We start from the raw sequence: 14585 nt of genomic DNA on the forward strand, positions 1-14585 counted from the left end.
TAGCTTTAATCCTGTTAGCTTATAAGGATGGATATTGTTGCGATTTCGCAACTCAATAAAAGTCTACAATGGATGGCTACATATGCAAGCTTCAATAACAAATCCTACTGTCAGTTTAGCATGACTAATTCCCAGGCTGTATAGAAAAGCTAGAAAGTAGACTGCAGTTTACCTCCTCCTGCGCTTCCTCTTCAAGCTAGGCATTGCGCTTAGACCACTGATGAATGTTGTTCCGACATCACTTGCCTCCCGAAGTGATGCACTTTCCTTGGAATCATCTTTATTTGCAGCATTCCGGTGGTTTAGATTCAGAGCATCATTTGCTTCATCAGGTGTCTTCCCTCCATTTTGAAGTTTATCCAGTAGTGATCCTTTAGCATTGACAGATGGTTCAGCTGAATCAATGTTATCGTCAGCTTTGTCCATAAAAGCAAAGCAGTTTGAAGACTCAGTAGCTTGTACAGGATCTTCATAGTTACCGGCATCTGGGTTACCGATCGTCTCACTTTCTTCCATGCAAAATCCACCTCCCATTTTCAGGTAATCATTGGCTGATCCGGTTTCAGAAAAGGGATTGACATCTTGGCTTGTATCAGGTTGATCAATGTCTCCTTCCATGCAAAATCCACCTCCCATTTTCAGGTAATCATTAGTTGGTTCAGTTTCAAGATCAACGTCTTGGTTAGCATCAGGTAGATCAGTTCCTCTCTCGTCCATACAAAATCCGCCTCCTGTTTCGAGATAGTCTCCATAGATGTTGTCAAGAGAAGGCTCTCTAGCTTCACACTGAATCTTTTCCTTTACATCTTCACCAGCTTCTTTCTCCATTGCATCTTCACCAGAGGATTCTTTATGGCTCAAGCCACCCTCGTCTTCTAGGTCCTTCACAGTGTAATTCACAGGGTTTCGAGTACGCATGGACTGAAGAAACGAATGGTGTTGAAGCAAATCATTATATCCCAAAAATGAATTCAATTGGAGTCCTTTTCAGGAGCAATTAAACCAAGAAAATGAAAATAGCTTACCCTTCGCACTTCCCGTGGCTGATCTAACTTCTCCCCATCAACTTCCTGGTTATCATTGCCGCTATCACCACCAGAAGAGCTGGTTTCAAACTGCTGAAAACCAGAACTTCCTTTACGCCTTCTTCCTTCCCCACCACCTCTACCTCTTCCATTCCCAGCTGATTGTTTGTTGGTTTTTCGCCTGCGCAACGTCTGCAGTTGTGGTTCTGGAGTTCTCATCTCAAATGAAACATCCTTTCCAGAGTTCTGCCGTTTCCTTGATGTCTTAGGCACTGATTTGTCCGTGGATTTACTCTGACATCGAGAAGCAATGTCCTCTTTCTTGTTTGAAGGTTCCCCTGATTTATCATCTCCACTTTGAACTGGACTAGCTCTTCTCTTTCTCCTACTTTTAGAAACTTGTTGCATGCCTTCATCTATCAACTCCGAGGATTGGTTTCCAGTGATTCCTTTAACAGCTTTCTTAATTCTCTTGCTACGTATTTTAGCAAATCTTTCATTGAAAGTGTAAAAGGCTTCCATTCGCAATTGAGTCTTCATTAAACAAGTACAAAATTGTATCAGGGATTTCATCTATGACAAGCCCTTGAATAAAAAAAAACCATGAACAGTCACCAGAACTGTTCGTGACTCTTTACTTGGTGCAGCTGCAAATGCTTTTGAGTGAATCATGTTGACATCATGTACATATGAGAAAGAGAAGTAATCTAACCTCTCGTTTTTCGTACTCTCTTAAAACAGGCAGTAGCAACTCATCTGATTTCTGACTACCCCATCCAAACTTCTCCCAGCACAGTCTGCATGCAATCGAAGCAAATCAGAAAATAATTACCACATACTTTCATATCCACATAGCAGACTCCAGTAAGAACCAAAAAGGTGTTTATATTTAGAATTGTTCTTAAAACGTTTGCTAAAAAGCAGAGCTTCAAACATACTTTAAGGGCATGTTTTTAAAAGATAAGATCAAACTGTAAGGTAACTCACTTGCGAAGAACAAAAAGATCTGGCCTTCCCCATGTGAATGGTTCAGTTGACTTATCTACTTGTGGCAAAGAATATGCAGAAATAACTGCTTCACTTGGGAATGATGAGGGTATGTGCCAGTTTTTGCTCACATTTCTCTGTTAATTATAGAATAATAAATTCATAAAACACAGAAAGAAAAATGATAATTTTGTGACAAGGCAATAGAAAATAATGAGGAAATAAGGTATTCACATGCTTATCCATGAAAATCTGCTTTATATCATCGGTACAATCTGTAGACTGCATGTTCTTGTCAGCTTGAAAACTGTTCTGGTCAAGTGAAGACGTTCCATTGTTGCTTTCAGATCCTCTCCTGCTGGTTTTTGTACCATTTACATCTTTTTCTGTGGATTTTGGCCCTCTTTTCCTTGCACTAGATCCTTCTTGCACATTGAGCTTCCCCAAGATAGTAGGATCAGGGGACTCAATCCACTCCCGGAATTTATGAAGTCCATCTTCTTCTGAGAATGCATTCACTACCTCAATAGCATTAACAATACCAATTCCACTGCAATTTAATGTACATCAGTGAGCGGACTTTCAATGCAGAAGATCATCAAACTAAGAACTAAATACTGACAATAAATGCAACCAATAAAAACATAAACAATTCCAAAAGAAGCAGATCTAGGAAAAGCGTTGGGAATGAAAAGGTAAAATTGTATTTCTTTTAATTCATGAATTCAGTAGAGTCAAAATGCCTCCATTATTCACCTAACCCCTTCAGTGTAGTCACTCCCAAGAAGCAATGCCATTCGCATTAACTTTTCCCTTGTCAAACCAAGTTCCTTCTCAATGTCCTGGACCAAGAGAGAGAGCACAAGAGAAACAAGTTAAACCAAAAAAAAAAAAAGAAAAAACAGAGGAAAAGGGAGGGGGGAGAAGAAGAGAAACCTAATAAACACACAAGCCCTAATAATGCAAAAAAGGTCAACAGTGAATGATCTTTCCAGGAAAAGAAAATAAAAATAAGAAAAAGAAACATAATCACAATAAGGCAAAAGATGCCCAGATTGTATATGTGATAAAGAAGCCAGAAGACCAAGGAAAAAGGAATAGGAAAATTATCAAAACCTTCGAAAAGTCCAAATCCACCCAACTGAATAGAGCCTTTTCACTGTTATGAAGCCCCCCCAAAAATGGTGTATAAAATTAATCTTACTCTATGAAAGAGTTACTTAAAATGAAAAGTAATTGAGGGACAAGAAGAAAATAAGAACTGCTTGATAGCTTTGTCGAATCCTGACCTGCATAAAGTAAGTCTCCACATATTTCCTATCATCAAATATATTCTTGTAAATACTTCGTGCCCCAAACAAGAATACATCAGAATCATCAGTGACAACACCATCAACAAGGTTTGTTAGCTCCATATAAGCACATTGAGCTTCTGCCTCCATCGGTGCAATAATGTAGGGTAAGCCAAACATTTGCAGCAGTTCCTGCAGAGCATTATGTCACCAAATATTAGGCAGAGAGCAACTAACATTCAAATACACCTAAATCTCTCAATATGAACCACATCAAGTTAGATACAGTTTTCATGTCTGTTCTCTACCATGTTATACCCCTTTTGTTAAGCAGCTAGCACACTAGAAAGTACATTATAAGAAGAAAGCTAACCAAACATGAGGGGCAGAGCACATTAATTCCAACTTTCAAGCAGAGTGTCTCATGGATTTTTATGTGCAAACTAAATGTTCAGAAATACATAATCATTAACTTTTTTGCCTAAGACCCTTTCCACAGTATTATAGACTTCCAATGCTATCTTACCAAATATTTGGCTTCCACAACATGTTAGTAATGACTCCAGAATCCATAAAGATAAATAACAAGCCAATGCAAGAGATCCGTTGATCATGAAAATGGATGTTCTAAAATGTAAACAGAAATTCAGAACAAACACCTGACACTCTGCGAACATTTCACTACTGACAGATTCTGCATTACGTTCAAGCTTCCTCTGCTCATCTACCATATTGATACATTCCTGATCTAGAATTAGCAGCTCCTCATCCAAGCTAGCCTTTGAGAACTTAATTTCTTCATTATCATTGCCCTTAATGGTAGACATGTCTGTATGCTGCTCTGCTTTGTTGACACAATTTTCATAAGTTATATCCCCTGACAGTTCTTGCTCAATGTGAAGATCAGATATTACTTTATTTGCAGATGACTGCACCGTGGGAATGGATAAGTTAACTGTGTCAACTGATTGCTGCGATGGTTTAGCTTCAAAATCAATTTTCTTATCTTGATCCAGAATTTCAGCTTCAATACTACTTTTATTGTCACTGACCAGGTTAGATGGTTCATCTTCAGAACCAGTTTTCTTATCAACCTGAATGGTATCAGGAATGTCACCACGTGCTGCATCAAAACTATGAGAATTATCCTTAAACCAACTGTCAGAGATGGTAGACAACCCGTCAACCTCCTTAGAAACATCCAAGTGTTTCCCAGTAGGAAAATCGACCTCCTTCTCCAGTGTTGCAACAAATTCTGCAGTTTCATGGTGCCTTGATTGCTCAGAATGAGAACCATCAGATCTTTCAGAAAATTTACTCAATATTGTCATGTTTTTATCAGAATTATGTACAGGTGATGGGCTCTCAGGAGAATTAAAGGTTTCTGATATACTTGGCTCATTCACAGTACATGGCTTCCGGGGTCTATCTAAATTTTCACAAGACTTATTCTGCCAATTAACAGCATCCCCTGGAAAACTACTTGCACCTGTATCACCTTTCTCGTGCAGAGATCCAAAATCTTCATCCAAGTTTTCTCCTAAGTTTTTTGATTCAATAACATCAGAAGGAAAAGAATTAGATTTTTCAACACCTACATCTGTTAGACTTCTCCTTATTGCCTCCTGTAGATCAGACTCCTCTTCCCAGTAACCTTTAGAGAGCATTCTACCTGATTCAACAGGTCCAGAGGAACTCTTGGGAGCATCAGAAGGCTCTTCCTCCCATTCCACTTCACTATCATCAGTAATATTGCTTTCCTTATTCAAAAGATTATGTTCAGCATTCATACCAGGAGTAACACCATCCCATTTTCCTTCAACCACTCCTTCCTCCCACTCAAAATCTGAATCAGAACCCGAAGGCTGCTTTCTCAAAGATTTTTCCTCAGGAGAAGGTAGTGTTACAGGTTCACCTGCTGCTAAGCGTGCAAAAATATCATCATCATCAAAATACTCCGTCTTTCCATCATCCTCAAAAGTTATTTCCATACAAGATTCAGTTTCAAAAGCAGACTGCTGATTGCTCTCATTCACATTTACAGATTCACCATTATCATCATGTGAAGTTTCTACAAACTGATTTCCATTAGATACACTCTTTGAAGCATCAATTTTGCTCTTATCTGGAACAGACTGCACATTCACACCCTTATTCAAATTTGTTCTTTCCTTCTCAATCTCTTTCATCAAATCTAAGTTCCTTTGTAAATCACGAGTCATACGAATTCCCATACCTCTCACTCTACTGACACGTATACGGCCTGTCGCATCAACATATGTCCCAACATCTTCATCAGGAGCACTAGTAGATTCATCAGGGACTGATTCTGCCGCCACATTGGACTTACAGCTTGATTTAACACTACCCAGAAAACCTGAAGGATGATCTGAATGTCTCTCTGGTTGCTTATCTTCATCAATCTCTTTTCTAGCAGACGTAAGTGCCCTGGAAAATTTAAGAACGTACTACCCGACATAGTTAAAATTCTTGTAAAAATGCCAAAAATTTAAAAATTAATGAATGAAAGAAAGAAAGAAAAGAGCCAGTCCTTGTTAGAAGAAGTAACAAATAGAGCATTAAATTCTGGTTTTAAATAATAAGTTCTTGGTCACATGGAAAACAACAAAATTACCACTTACTGTTTGTCTCCAGTAAATGATGATGAAAAAATAAATTCTCTGTTGGCTTCAGAAGCTATCCTGGAAGTCTGTACACCAGCAACCCCTCGCCCAGCAGCAGCTCTCTGAACTTCATCTATTTCTCGACGGAAAGCAACAGTTTTAAGATAAGACTGTATTTGTAGCTCAGAGAACTTTTCAGGTGCCTAGAGCAGAAAAGAATAAAAGAAATAAGACTCATAAGGCTCAAAAAAAGCTACCTAATCAGAGTGACTATGGTAAAAATTTCATCAGTGAAGTGGTTCTCATAGACATTATTAAGAAATTAAAATCAAATGGTATCCAAGCTACTGTCCAGCATCAACCGAACTTTCAGAAATATTTCCCAATTCTGGCTAAATTTGATGAAATATAAATATGTAGGCATACCAAAATTTTCCTGTGTTAGGTTGAACCTAATGTAATCATTAGCAATGAAACAAATCCTCTCTAAGTCTTCATGGTATTAGTGATATAAAATTAACTTGTTGCTTCCATCATACAGAAACAGCTCAGCACTCAATGTCTGGAAAGAGATGGGGCCAGCTTCTTAAATATAAACCAATAAATATGAATCTAGCTGAGGTTATTGAGTAAATGACAGTCCATCAAGTACACCTTCAGCAGAATCCTGTAGATTGGGTCATTCAATATGGTATGCATTCCCATTGGATATTACATCATCAAAGAATGTACCTTTTTAACTTTTTGATACTTTTGTCTATTTTCAGCCATCAATCTTTCCCGCATCTACAAAAAAGAACATTGCAACAATCATCAAAATATATTGTGAAGAAGCTAGAAATCCAGAAATGACAAGAACATATAACCATATTATATATATTTTTTCACCTGACCAAGAAGATCAAGTTGCAGAGATGGAGGCAAAGCAGCTAAAACAGCTGGATCAACATTCCCATGCATTGCTGGCTAATATTAAATGAAATTAAAAGGTCAATAAAGAAATATATAAAAATAAGCTGTCATGAAAGGACTAAATCAATAAAGAAATATATAAAAATAAGCTGTCATGAAAGGACTAAATTAATAAGATCAGGTAACCACACAGAAAGTCTTGATTTAGCAAATAGGGCAATAAAAAATTCCAAAATAATATTGTTCTCATTATTTTCCAAAGGGAAAACTTACAAGTATCATCTCTTCATCTTCATCACCATCGTCCTCAGAAGGGATGGCTGCAACTGATGTTGATGCATTAGCTAAATTGCTATCTTCCTGGGTTGCAAGAGATGCTGCCAACCTAAATTGACTCATTAAAACAATCAAAACAATCTAGTCAAGAAAAATAGTTCGTCTAAATTCAACTAAAAATGTTGCTTACATTTCATCCAGCTTTTCCTGACTGTAACTAGTTGATGTCATAGCATCATGTTCTGTGCCACTCCTCTCCTTGTTAGATTGATTCAGGTCATTTAATAAAATCTTCTTACCCTTAGCATCAGTCAGCAATTTAATCAAATACAGGATGTAATCGATATCAAGCATAATAATAAAAAATTTAAAATAATGAAAAAAATAAGTAGAAAACAAAACCTGGAAGACGGACACAACAAAATATCTCAACCAGCCTAAATACAGTTCCCTACCTGCTTAAGAAGCTGTCGTTGCATTGATTGTGGCAATGCCGCTAAAACATCAGGATCAATATTTCCATCAATATCTGGCTGCAAATGCATCAAGTACAATAATCACCATAAACTACATAAGTTGAAAATATCAAAAGCAATGAGCAGTTAAAACACACTTTATTTGACATCCCAAATATAAAGTACTTCTCCAACAAGAACTTGGATAATACTTCCATTAAAGTGGTTCAATCCAGCAGATAACCATGAAAAACAATACTTCCATAAAGATAGTAAATATAAGTATATAGATAGTAAGCTCTAACCAGTATTATCACTTCATCTTCATCTTCATCTTCATTGTGACCCCCATCCTTTCCAATACTAGGCACTTCCAATCTTTAAACAAAATAAAGAAATAAAAAAAATGAGAAAAAGAAAGCACATTTAACAACAAATATGGAAAAATATCCTTAAAACAAAAGGTGTCTATTCAACCGGCAGCTTACTTTTCTTTCAGCTTTACGTCACCTTCTTTTGTCAATTCCACGTTGGCATTACATCCCACAAAGTTAGTGTCAGATTGGTTATCTGAAGAAACCATCTTACGCTTATCCTTATTATTATTCTTTTGCATTTTCCTCTGGTTGTCAAGATCCTTTGCCAACTCTTTCAGTCTCATTTGCTTTAGCTATTAATCAATAAAACATAGAACAACAACCCAAAAATGAATAAAGTTTAATCCAAACAGGAAAAGGAACAAACATTTTCTCCACCACACATTAGAAATTATATCTTAACAAGGAAACAAATAGAAAATAAAAATGAATTAGCAATTTTCATTCAATTCAGTTGCTAGAAGTGTTTTTTTTTTCAATCTAAAACTTAAAAGATGCTATATTTTTAAGGACAACATTTGAATTCAATTATTCTTTTTTAATTAAATACTACTACTTTACTTTCATTTTGTCAACTAGTAAAAAACAATAGTAAATGACCAAATTTAGCCTAAAAAATCAGCATTTCAAATTACAAAGTTGATAATAATAATAAAATGGGGAAAAAAATAGTACTTGATTTAGGAGCAATTTTTCAGCCGTTTTACGGATCTTAGCCTGAGCGTTTTCTCTCTGTCGACGTCGAGCAATGACGGTGCGGCGCTTGAGAATAGGTGTGGCACCGTCGAAGACGAAAACAGGTTTAGTTTTTAGATATAAAAGTTTGCAAATTCTCCTAAAAAACCCTAACAAATGCGCGTTTCGAATCATTTCTCCCTTCTCATCTCGCATCGCTTTCATGAATTGAACCATCCAAATACTTGCATCTTCAAAAACAAAACACACACACACAAAGTAAATAATTTGTTAAAACAATTTAAAATTGCAAGTGTTAAGGATTCAGAGTTCACCGATGGCGAGTTTCTTTCCGGCTAGGGTTTCGACGGACACGCGGCGGCCGACGGGAGCTAGCAGTTCCCATAGACCGTGAACTCCCATTTTGGCTTGCTCAGTAAGAATTCAAAATCTTTTGTTTTTTTATCGCCGACTTGTATAAGTTTGACATGAAGTTGGTTACCATGGCCGCCAAGAGGCAGAACGATAAATAAACGACGCCGGTTAAGCTTTCTGGTGCTTTTTCATTTTCATTTTCACTTTTTTTTTTCATTAAAAAAATTTGTTTTAAGTAGACAAGTAGTACTATTAGCTTAAATTTTTAAAGGGATTTAATTTTTTTAATATAATTAATTGTATATGTTATTTATTTATGATTGAATCACTCATCCCATTGCTAAAATATAAAATTTAAAAAATTATATTTAATACCATAAAGTATTTATTATATTTATGGTAGTGTTTTTTAATATAAATACTTTTTAATATATTAGAAAACTTTTATTTTAACATTTTTTTAGTAAATTTAGTCATTATATTTTTAAAATAAAAATTAATTTAAAAAAGTCAAATATGGACAAGTCAAGTTGAGTATAGATTACTTATCTTAAATTGGATCGGGTTTGATAAAAAAATAAGTCATTTTTAGACTGAATCAGACTCAAATTTAAAAAATTGATCTAGATTCTAGACACTTTATATAAACCTAACCTAACTCAACTGGGCCCAACCCATTAACACCATTGATCGTTCGAAAAAAACATGTTGTACTAGTTAACTGACTGCGAGTGTTACATGATTTACATTTAATGGTGGGCCACATGTCAGGTTAGATATGCTCCATCAACTGTATGGGTGAAGAGCTTGAGGAAGATCCAAGAACTTGTGTCCTCGGGTAAGTATTTATTGTTCTATTTAGTGTTTTCCTTGATAGTAGTTTTAGGAGGAGTTGAATTTGAGTTTTTATAGCTTTTGAGTTGGAACTATAGACGTTTCAAACTCTTTGATCTCCTCTAAGGATACGGAGCCTCGTGCTCATGGTTCCAAGGTTCCTTGGGCATGTTGCCGGGGGAGACTTAACTCGTGGTTTGTTACAAACTCTTTAGACCTTTTGGGTATGCAAGAAGATCATGGTTAGTGCTCATACGAGGCTTTATCTCCAAGGCACACTCCGACACTCAAGTTAAACAGGTGGCTTATTAGATATTGCATGGATGCTTGGCAACTTGATGTCACGCATCTTGATGACTTAGAAAGTGTCAAGTGTCATTCATTTGTTGGTGGTCTAAGAGCTACACCAGTGAGTGTACGAGATCTTTTTTGAGTCTAGAAGTAAAGGGTTTCTGATAGGTCATATGAAATTCCGTCCCCAATAAAAATAATGTATTTTTAACAACCTAACTCAACTCAACCTCACCCCTTTGGTTTTATATTTGTTGTAACAAGACCCATATATCAGAAACACTGAAATCATAAGAAAAGTTTGACATTAGAAACTATAATAATATCAGCTTCAACTATCAAAGTATCATTAACAATGTAGCCTTTTGATCTGTCTTGTAAATCCCGCAGTGAAATGAAGTGTCGAGAACCGAATCCAATAGCTGATGCAGTAAACCAAGCTGAATCTATAAAAAGTGGGGGAAAGTTAAAAAATGTAATTTTATATATTAGAGAAGTATTTAAATTGTTAAAATTTATTTAAAGAAACCTTTGTATTTTTCTTTTAAGTTAAATAAATTTTTATTCTATAATTTTTATGTATAAAAAGCCTGTGTTGTAGGTTGAAATATTTTTTTATTTTAAATCATTTTGCATTTTATTGACACAAAAATTGGCATGACAAATCTATTAATTATTAATTCGATTGACATAAACATTGTTGTCAATGTAGGAGAATGTGGGTTCGAGTGCGCTCAACATTTATAGGTTGAGAAAATGTGATTTAGTAAATCCTATTTTAAATATTAAAAAATGTATACAAATGTTTATATCTATATTTATTTATATTAAGTTTTTAATTAGATTGGTATCACGGGGCAACCAAACATCAACTTAGGGTGAGTTTGGATGAGAGGTGTGTTTACCTATAGTTAGTGTAAAAACAGTGGTGGCAGTGAGATTAGGTAATATAGTGATACTGTACGGTGAGACAAAAAGTAAGTTAAACGCACCGCATCACGTCCAATCACCCATCCAAACCCACCATTAGTTGAGAATTATTAAAATATCTATTTATATACAAAGCAAGAAATATTAATACGAGAGTATTTTTGTCTTTTCATATTTTAATAGAATAATATTATGATAAGTTTTAAACTTTTAATTTAACCATTCAATCAAATAGTTTTGGTTTTAATATAATTTTTTTTAAATATACTTCTTACGTATATATTTTTTCACCAATATTGTGGAGTGTGTCCTAATCTAGTATCAATAATTTATTGGAAAAAAATACCTCTCTATCTCTCTCAATTTCAAAATTGAGAAAATGGATCTCTTTAAAAAAAATCAAAACAATTTAATCCTTATCAATTTTGAAAGTGAGCAACTAAGGACGATTAATCATGACATTAATGTCTTCCTTCAATTGTATATGTTTTTATTAGTATAGTAACAAATTTAGCATTCGATGTTTACATATTTTATCATTTTGGCCTTAATTCTAAATAATTCAACAAATTCAGCCTCAACATTTACCCATTTACACAAATGTTGCGGGATAAATTTGTTAAATGAGGACTAAATTGATAGAATATGTAAATTTTGAGGGCTAAATTTAGTATTATACCAATCAAAATCTTGTACAATTGATGGAAAATATTAGAAGTCGTGATTAATTGTCCTTAGTTGCTCACTTTCGAAATTGACAAAGATTAAATAACTTTGTTTTTTTTTTTTGAAAAGGACTAATTTACTTAATTTTGAAATTGAAAAAGAGATTAAAAAAGCCTTTTTACCTTTTTTTATGAATATTATATTTATTTCAATTATTATAATTCATATTATAATTATGTTACTTTCTATGTTTTATTTGAATTATTTTCACTATTATATTCAAAATTATGGGTGTAAAAGAAAAAGGTAAAATTACCTGTAAATTCCCTGGTGTTAATGGAATTGAAACTGTCTCTGACCCTAAACTTGTATTTTGCGTACACTTTTCCTTTAGGTGGAAGCTTTTGAGCCTCAACCAAACCCAAGAACACAGAAAGTGCAATGTTCTTTGCTGTTCCAATTCCTCTAGGGTAAACTATCAATTCCCTGTATTTTTAGTAACCAAAAAGAAAAAAAAAACACCAATAAGAGATGATATCTAAATAGACTCACGATTTAATTCCTAATATCGATTTGTATGGGTATAAACGAGATATTTGTGCTTGCAAACTACTTAAATTTGATTTAGTCATTATCAGGTTATTTAGCAAAATCGAACTAATGCTTGATTCAAGTAAATTGCAAGCATGATTGAGGTCTTGTTTTTAAAAAAAAAAAGATTAATACAATTTTTAGTCTCTTAATTTGACAATTAAGTCCACTTTGATATATATATAAATATATATTAGTTCACGTTGGTACCTAAACTTAGTAATTAAATTCATTTTGGTCCATGAACTTAGATTTCATTAAGAGTTGATGATGTGAGACAATCTTGGAATGTTACATCATCAAACTTGTACATTTGTCAAGTTTAAAAACCGCAATGAACGTTACTTGTCTCGTTCAGATACTAAATTGAATAATAAAAAATGCAGATACCAAAATAGACTTAATTGTTAAGTTCATGAACCAAAATTTATATTAATTTTTTTCATAATTAGTATTGAGAAAACGTAATTTGAACATAATAACCGAACTTGATGTCAAGCATGGAAATAATGACTATTTTTGTATTGCTTTCAATAAACAAACTTAATCTAGTTTATTCAAGCTTTATATTAAAATTTGAATTTTAAAATTGAAATCCGATCAAGCCGAGCTCGAATAGGGAATTATAGGGTTACCATTTTGAGTCTCCAATAGTTTGAACATCAGAGGTATAGCGTTCATAGAATGGCATTGAATACTTTTTGTTGATAGTGTAAAACTGTTGTACCAGCATTTGTATAGTTAGTTAGAAATTAAGTAACAATATGTAATTAGTTATAGTGTTAGTTACATTTTCTGTATATATTTACTGCATTTTTACTCAAAGGAATTAACAGTTATTCATTCAACTCTTTAAGCTTCTTTTCTTAACATGGTATCAGAGCTAAACCTTTTTCCTGATTATCTTTGATCTAGTTTTCTTCTTCATTCTTCTCTTCTCTTCTTTCTTTTTTTCTTCATGGCTAATCCTTCCTCTTTCAATTTGCCATTTGGCCATCCTCTTTATTTGCATCCTTCTGACATGCCAGGAATGCTTTTGGTTTCTCATCAGCTCACTGGAACTGAAAACTATTGCGTTTGGAGCAGGTCTATGCGTATCGCCCTTCTTGCCAAGAATAAGCTTGGTTTTATTGATGGTTCATGTTCCTGTGCTGACTTTGATGCTGATCTAATGCCTCATTGGGATAGATGCAATGCTTTGGTTCTTTCTTGGATCCTTAACACTGTTACTTAGGAACTTTCTGCTGGAATTGTTTTTGCGTCCAATGCTACCATTGTTTGGAAGGATCTTCAGGAACGATATGACAAGGTTGATGGTTCTCGTATTTACTATCTCTATCGTGCTATTTCCACTCACACTTAGGGAGCTTATTCTATTTCCACTTACTTTACTAAGCTTCGATTATTTTGGGATGAATATGATGTTCTTGTTCCTTCATCTACCTGCGATTGTGATCTTATTCGCCGAAATGCTCAACTTCAACAACAACGTCTTTTTCAGTTTTTGATGGGTTTAAATGAAACATATTCTAATGTTCGATCCCAGATCCTTTTGATGCAACCTTTGCCCACAGTTAATCAGGCTTACTCACTTGTCATGCGTGATGAAACTCAACGAGAACTTGCTTCTCCACTACCTGTCTCGGAACCTACTACTCTTCTTAGTCAGCAATCATCAACTTCTTCGGTTTCCAAGAAGCGTTCTGATTTGTCTTGTAGTTATTGTCAAAAACGGGGTCACATTCGAACCGACTGCTATCGCCTCAATGGCTTTCCTGCTGATTTCAAGTTCACCAAGAAGAAATCACCAACTGTCAATCAAGTTGTTGTTCCTACTTCTGATTCTCCTGCTATGACTGCTTCTTCACCATCTATTGTTTCGGCTCCTACATTTACTGCTGAACAGTATCAACAGATCTTGGACCTATTACACAAGAACTCTTCTGTGCAAGCTGTAGCTCACATGGTAGGTATATCTTATGCATCTGATCCGATTCATTGGATTCTTGATACTGGGGCTTCTAATCACATGACACATGCTTTTAATGCTTTAATTCAACCTGTTGCATGTGCTAACAACACTTTTGTTAAATTGCCTACTGGTAACACAGCCACCATCACTCATATTGGTACTCATAATCTTACACCTCATCACACTCTTAAAGATGTTCTTTACATTCCCTCATTCAATTTTAACCTTCTCTCCATTTCTAAACTCACCAAAGATCTCAATTGTTTTGTTTCCTTTTATCCTACATTTTGTGTTTTACAGGAC

General features: G+C 34.8%; 2 protein-coding genes across 5 annotated transcripts; both read right to left on the bottom strand.

Annotated features, from left to right (window-relative positions):
- Nucleotides 1-9257, bottom strand: LOC107958580 (DNA repair protein UVH3). Of its 4 annotated transcripts, XM_016894390.2 has the most exons (18): nucleotides 8959-9257; nucleotides 8624-8874; nucleotides 8060-8241; nucleotides 7877-7949; nucleotides 7572-7649; nucleotides 7307-7416; nucleotides 7114-7225; nucleotides 6817-6894; nucleotides 6661-6714; nucleotides 5947-6131; nucleotides 3964-5752; nucleotides 3302-3496; nucleotides 2769-2854; nucleotides 2247-2562; nucleotides 2013-2149; nucleotides 1738-1822; nucleotides 1026-1559; nucleotides 1-921 (listed from the first exon to the last, which is right to left on the bottom strand). In XM_016894390.2, the coding sequence occupies exons 1-18, from the start codon at nucleotides 9044-9046 to the stop codon at nucleotides 169-171; spliced, it is 5106 nt and encodes a 1701-aa protein (XP_016749879.2). In that variant the 5' UTR covers nucleotides 9047-9257; the 3' UTR covers nucleotides 1-168. The 4 variants fall into 4 exon arrangements, with proteins under 4 accessions (XP_016749879.2, XP_040953944.1, XP_016749882.2 ...); XM_041098010.1 differs by lacking the exons at nucleotides 7877-7949; nucleotides 8060-8241; nucleotides 8624-8874; nucleotides 8959-9257 and having other exon boundaries at nucleotides 7114-7217; nucleotides 7307-7407; nucleotides 7572-7650; XM_016894393.2 differs by lacking the exons at nucleotides 7877-7949; nucleotides 8060-8241; nucleotides 8624-8874; nucleotides 8959-9257 and having other exon boundaries at nucleotides 7114-7217; nucleotides 7572-7596.
- A 1154-nt stretch (nucleotides 9258-10411) lies between these two features.
- On the bottom strand, nucleotides 10412-13043 carry LOC107960779 (MATH domain and coiled-coil domain-containing protein At1g31390-like). Its single transcript, XM_016897059.1, has 3 exons — nucleotides 12946-13043; nucleotides 12036-12205; nucleotides 10412-10569 (listed from the first exon to the last, which is right to left on the bottom strand). The coding sequence occupies exons 1-3, from the start codon at nucleotides 13041-13043 to the stop codon at nucleotides 10412-10414; spliced, it is 426 nt and encodes a 141-aa protein (XP_016752548.1).
- Nucleotides 13044-14585: the final 1542 nt, after the last annotated feature.

Source organism: Gossypium hirsutum, chromosome D07, assembly GCF_007990345.1.
Source record: "Gossypium hirsutum isolate 1008001.06 chromosome D07, Gossypium_hirsutum_v2.1, whole genome shotgun sequence".
Taxonomy (NCBI): domain Eukaryota; kingdom Viridiplantae; phylum Streptophyta; class Magnoliopsida; order Malvales; family Malvaceae; genus Gossypium; species Gossypium hirsutum.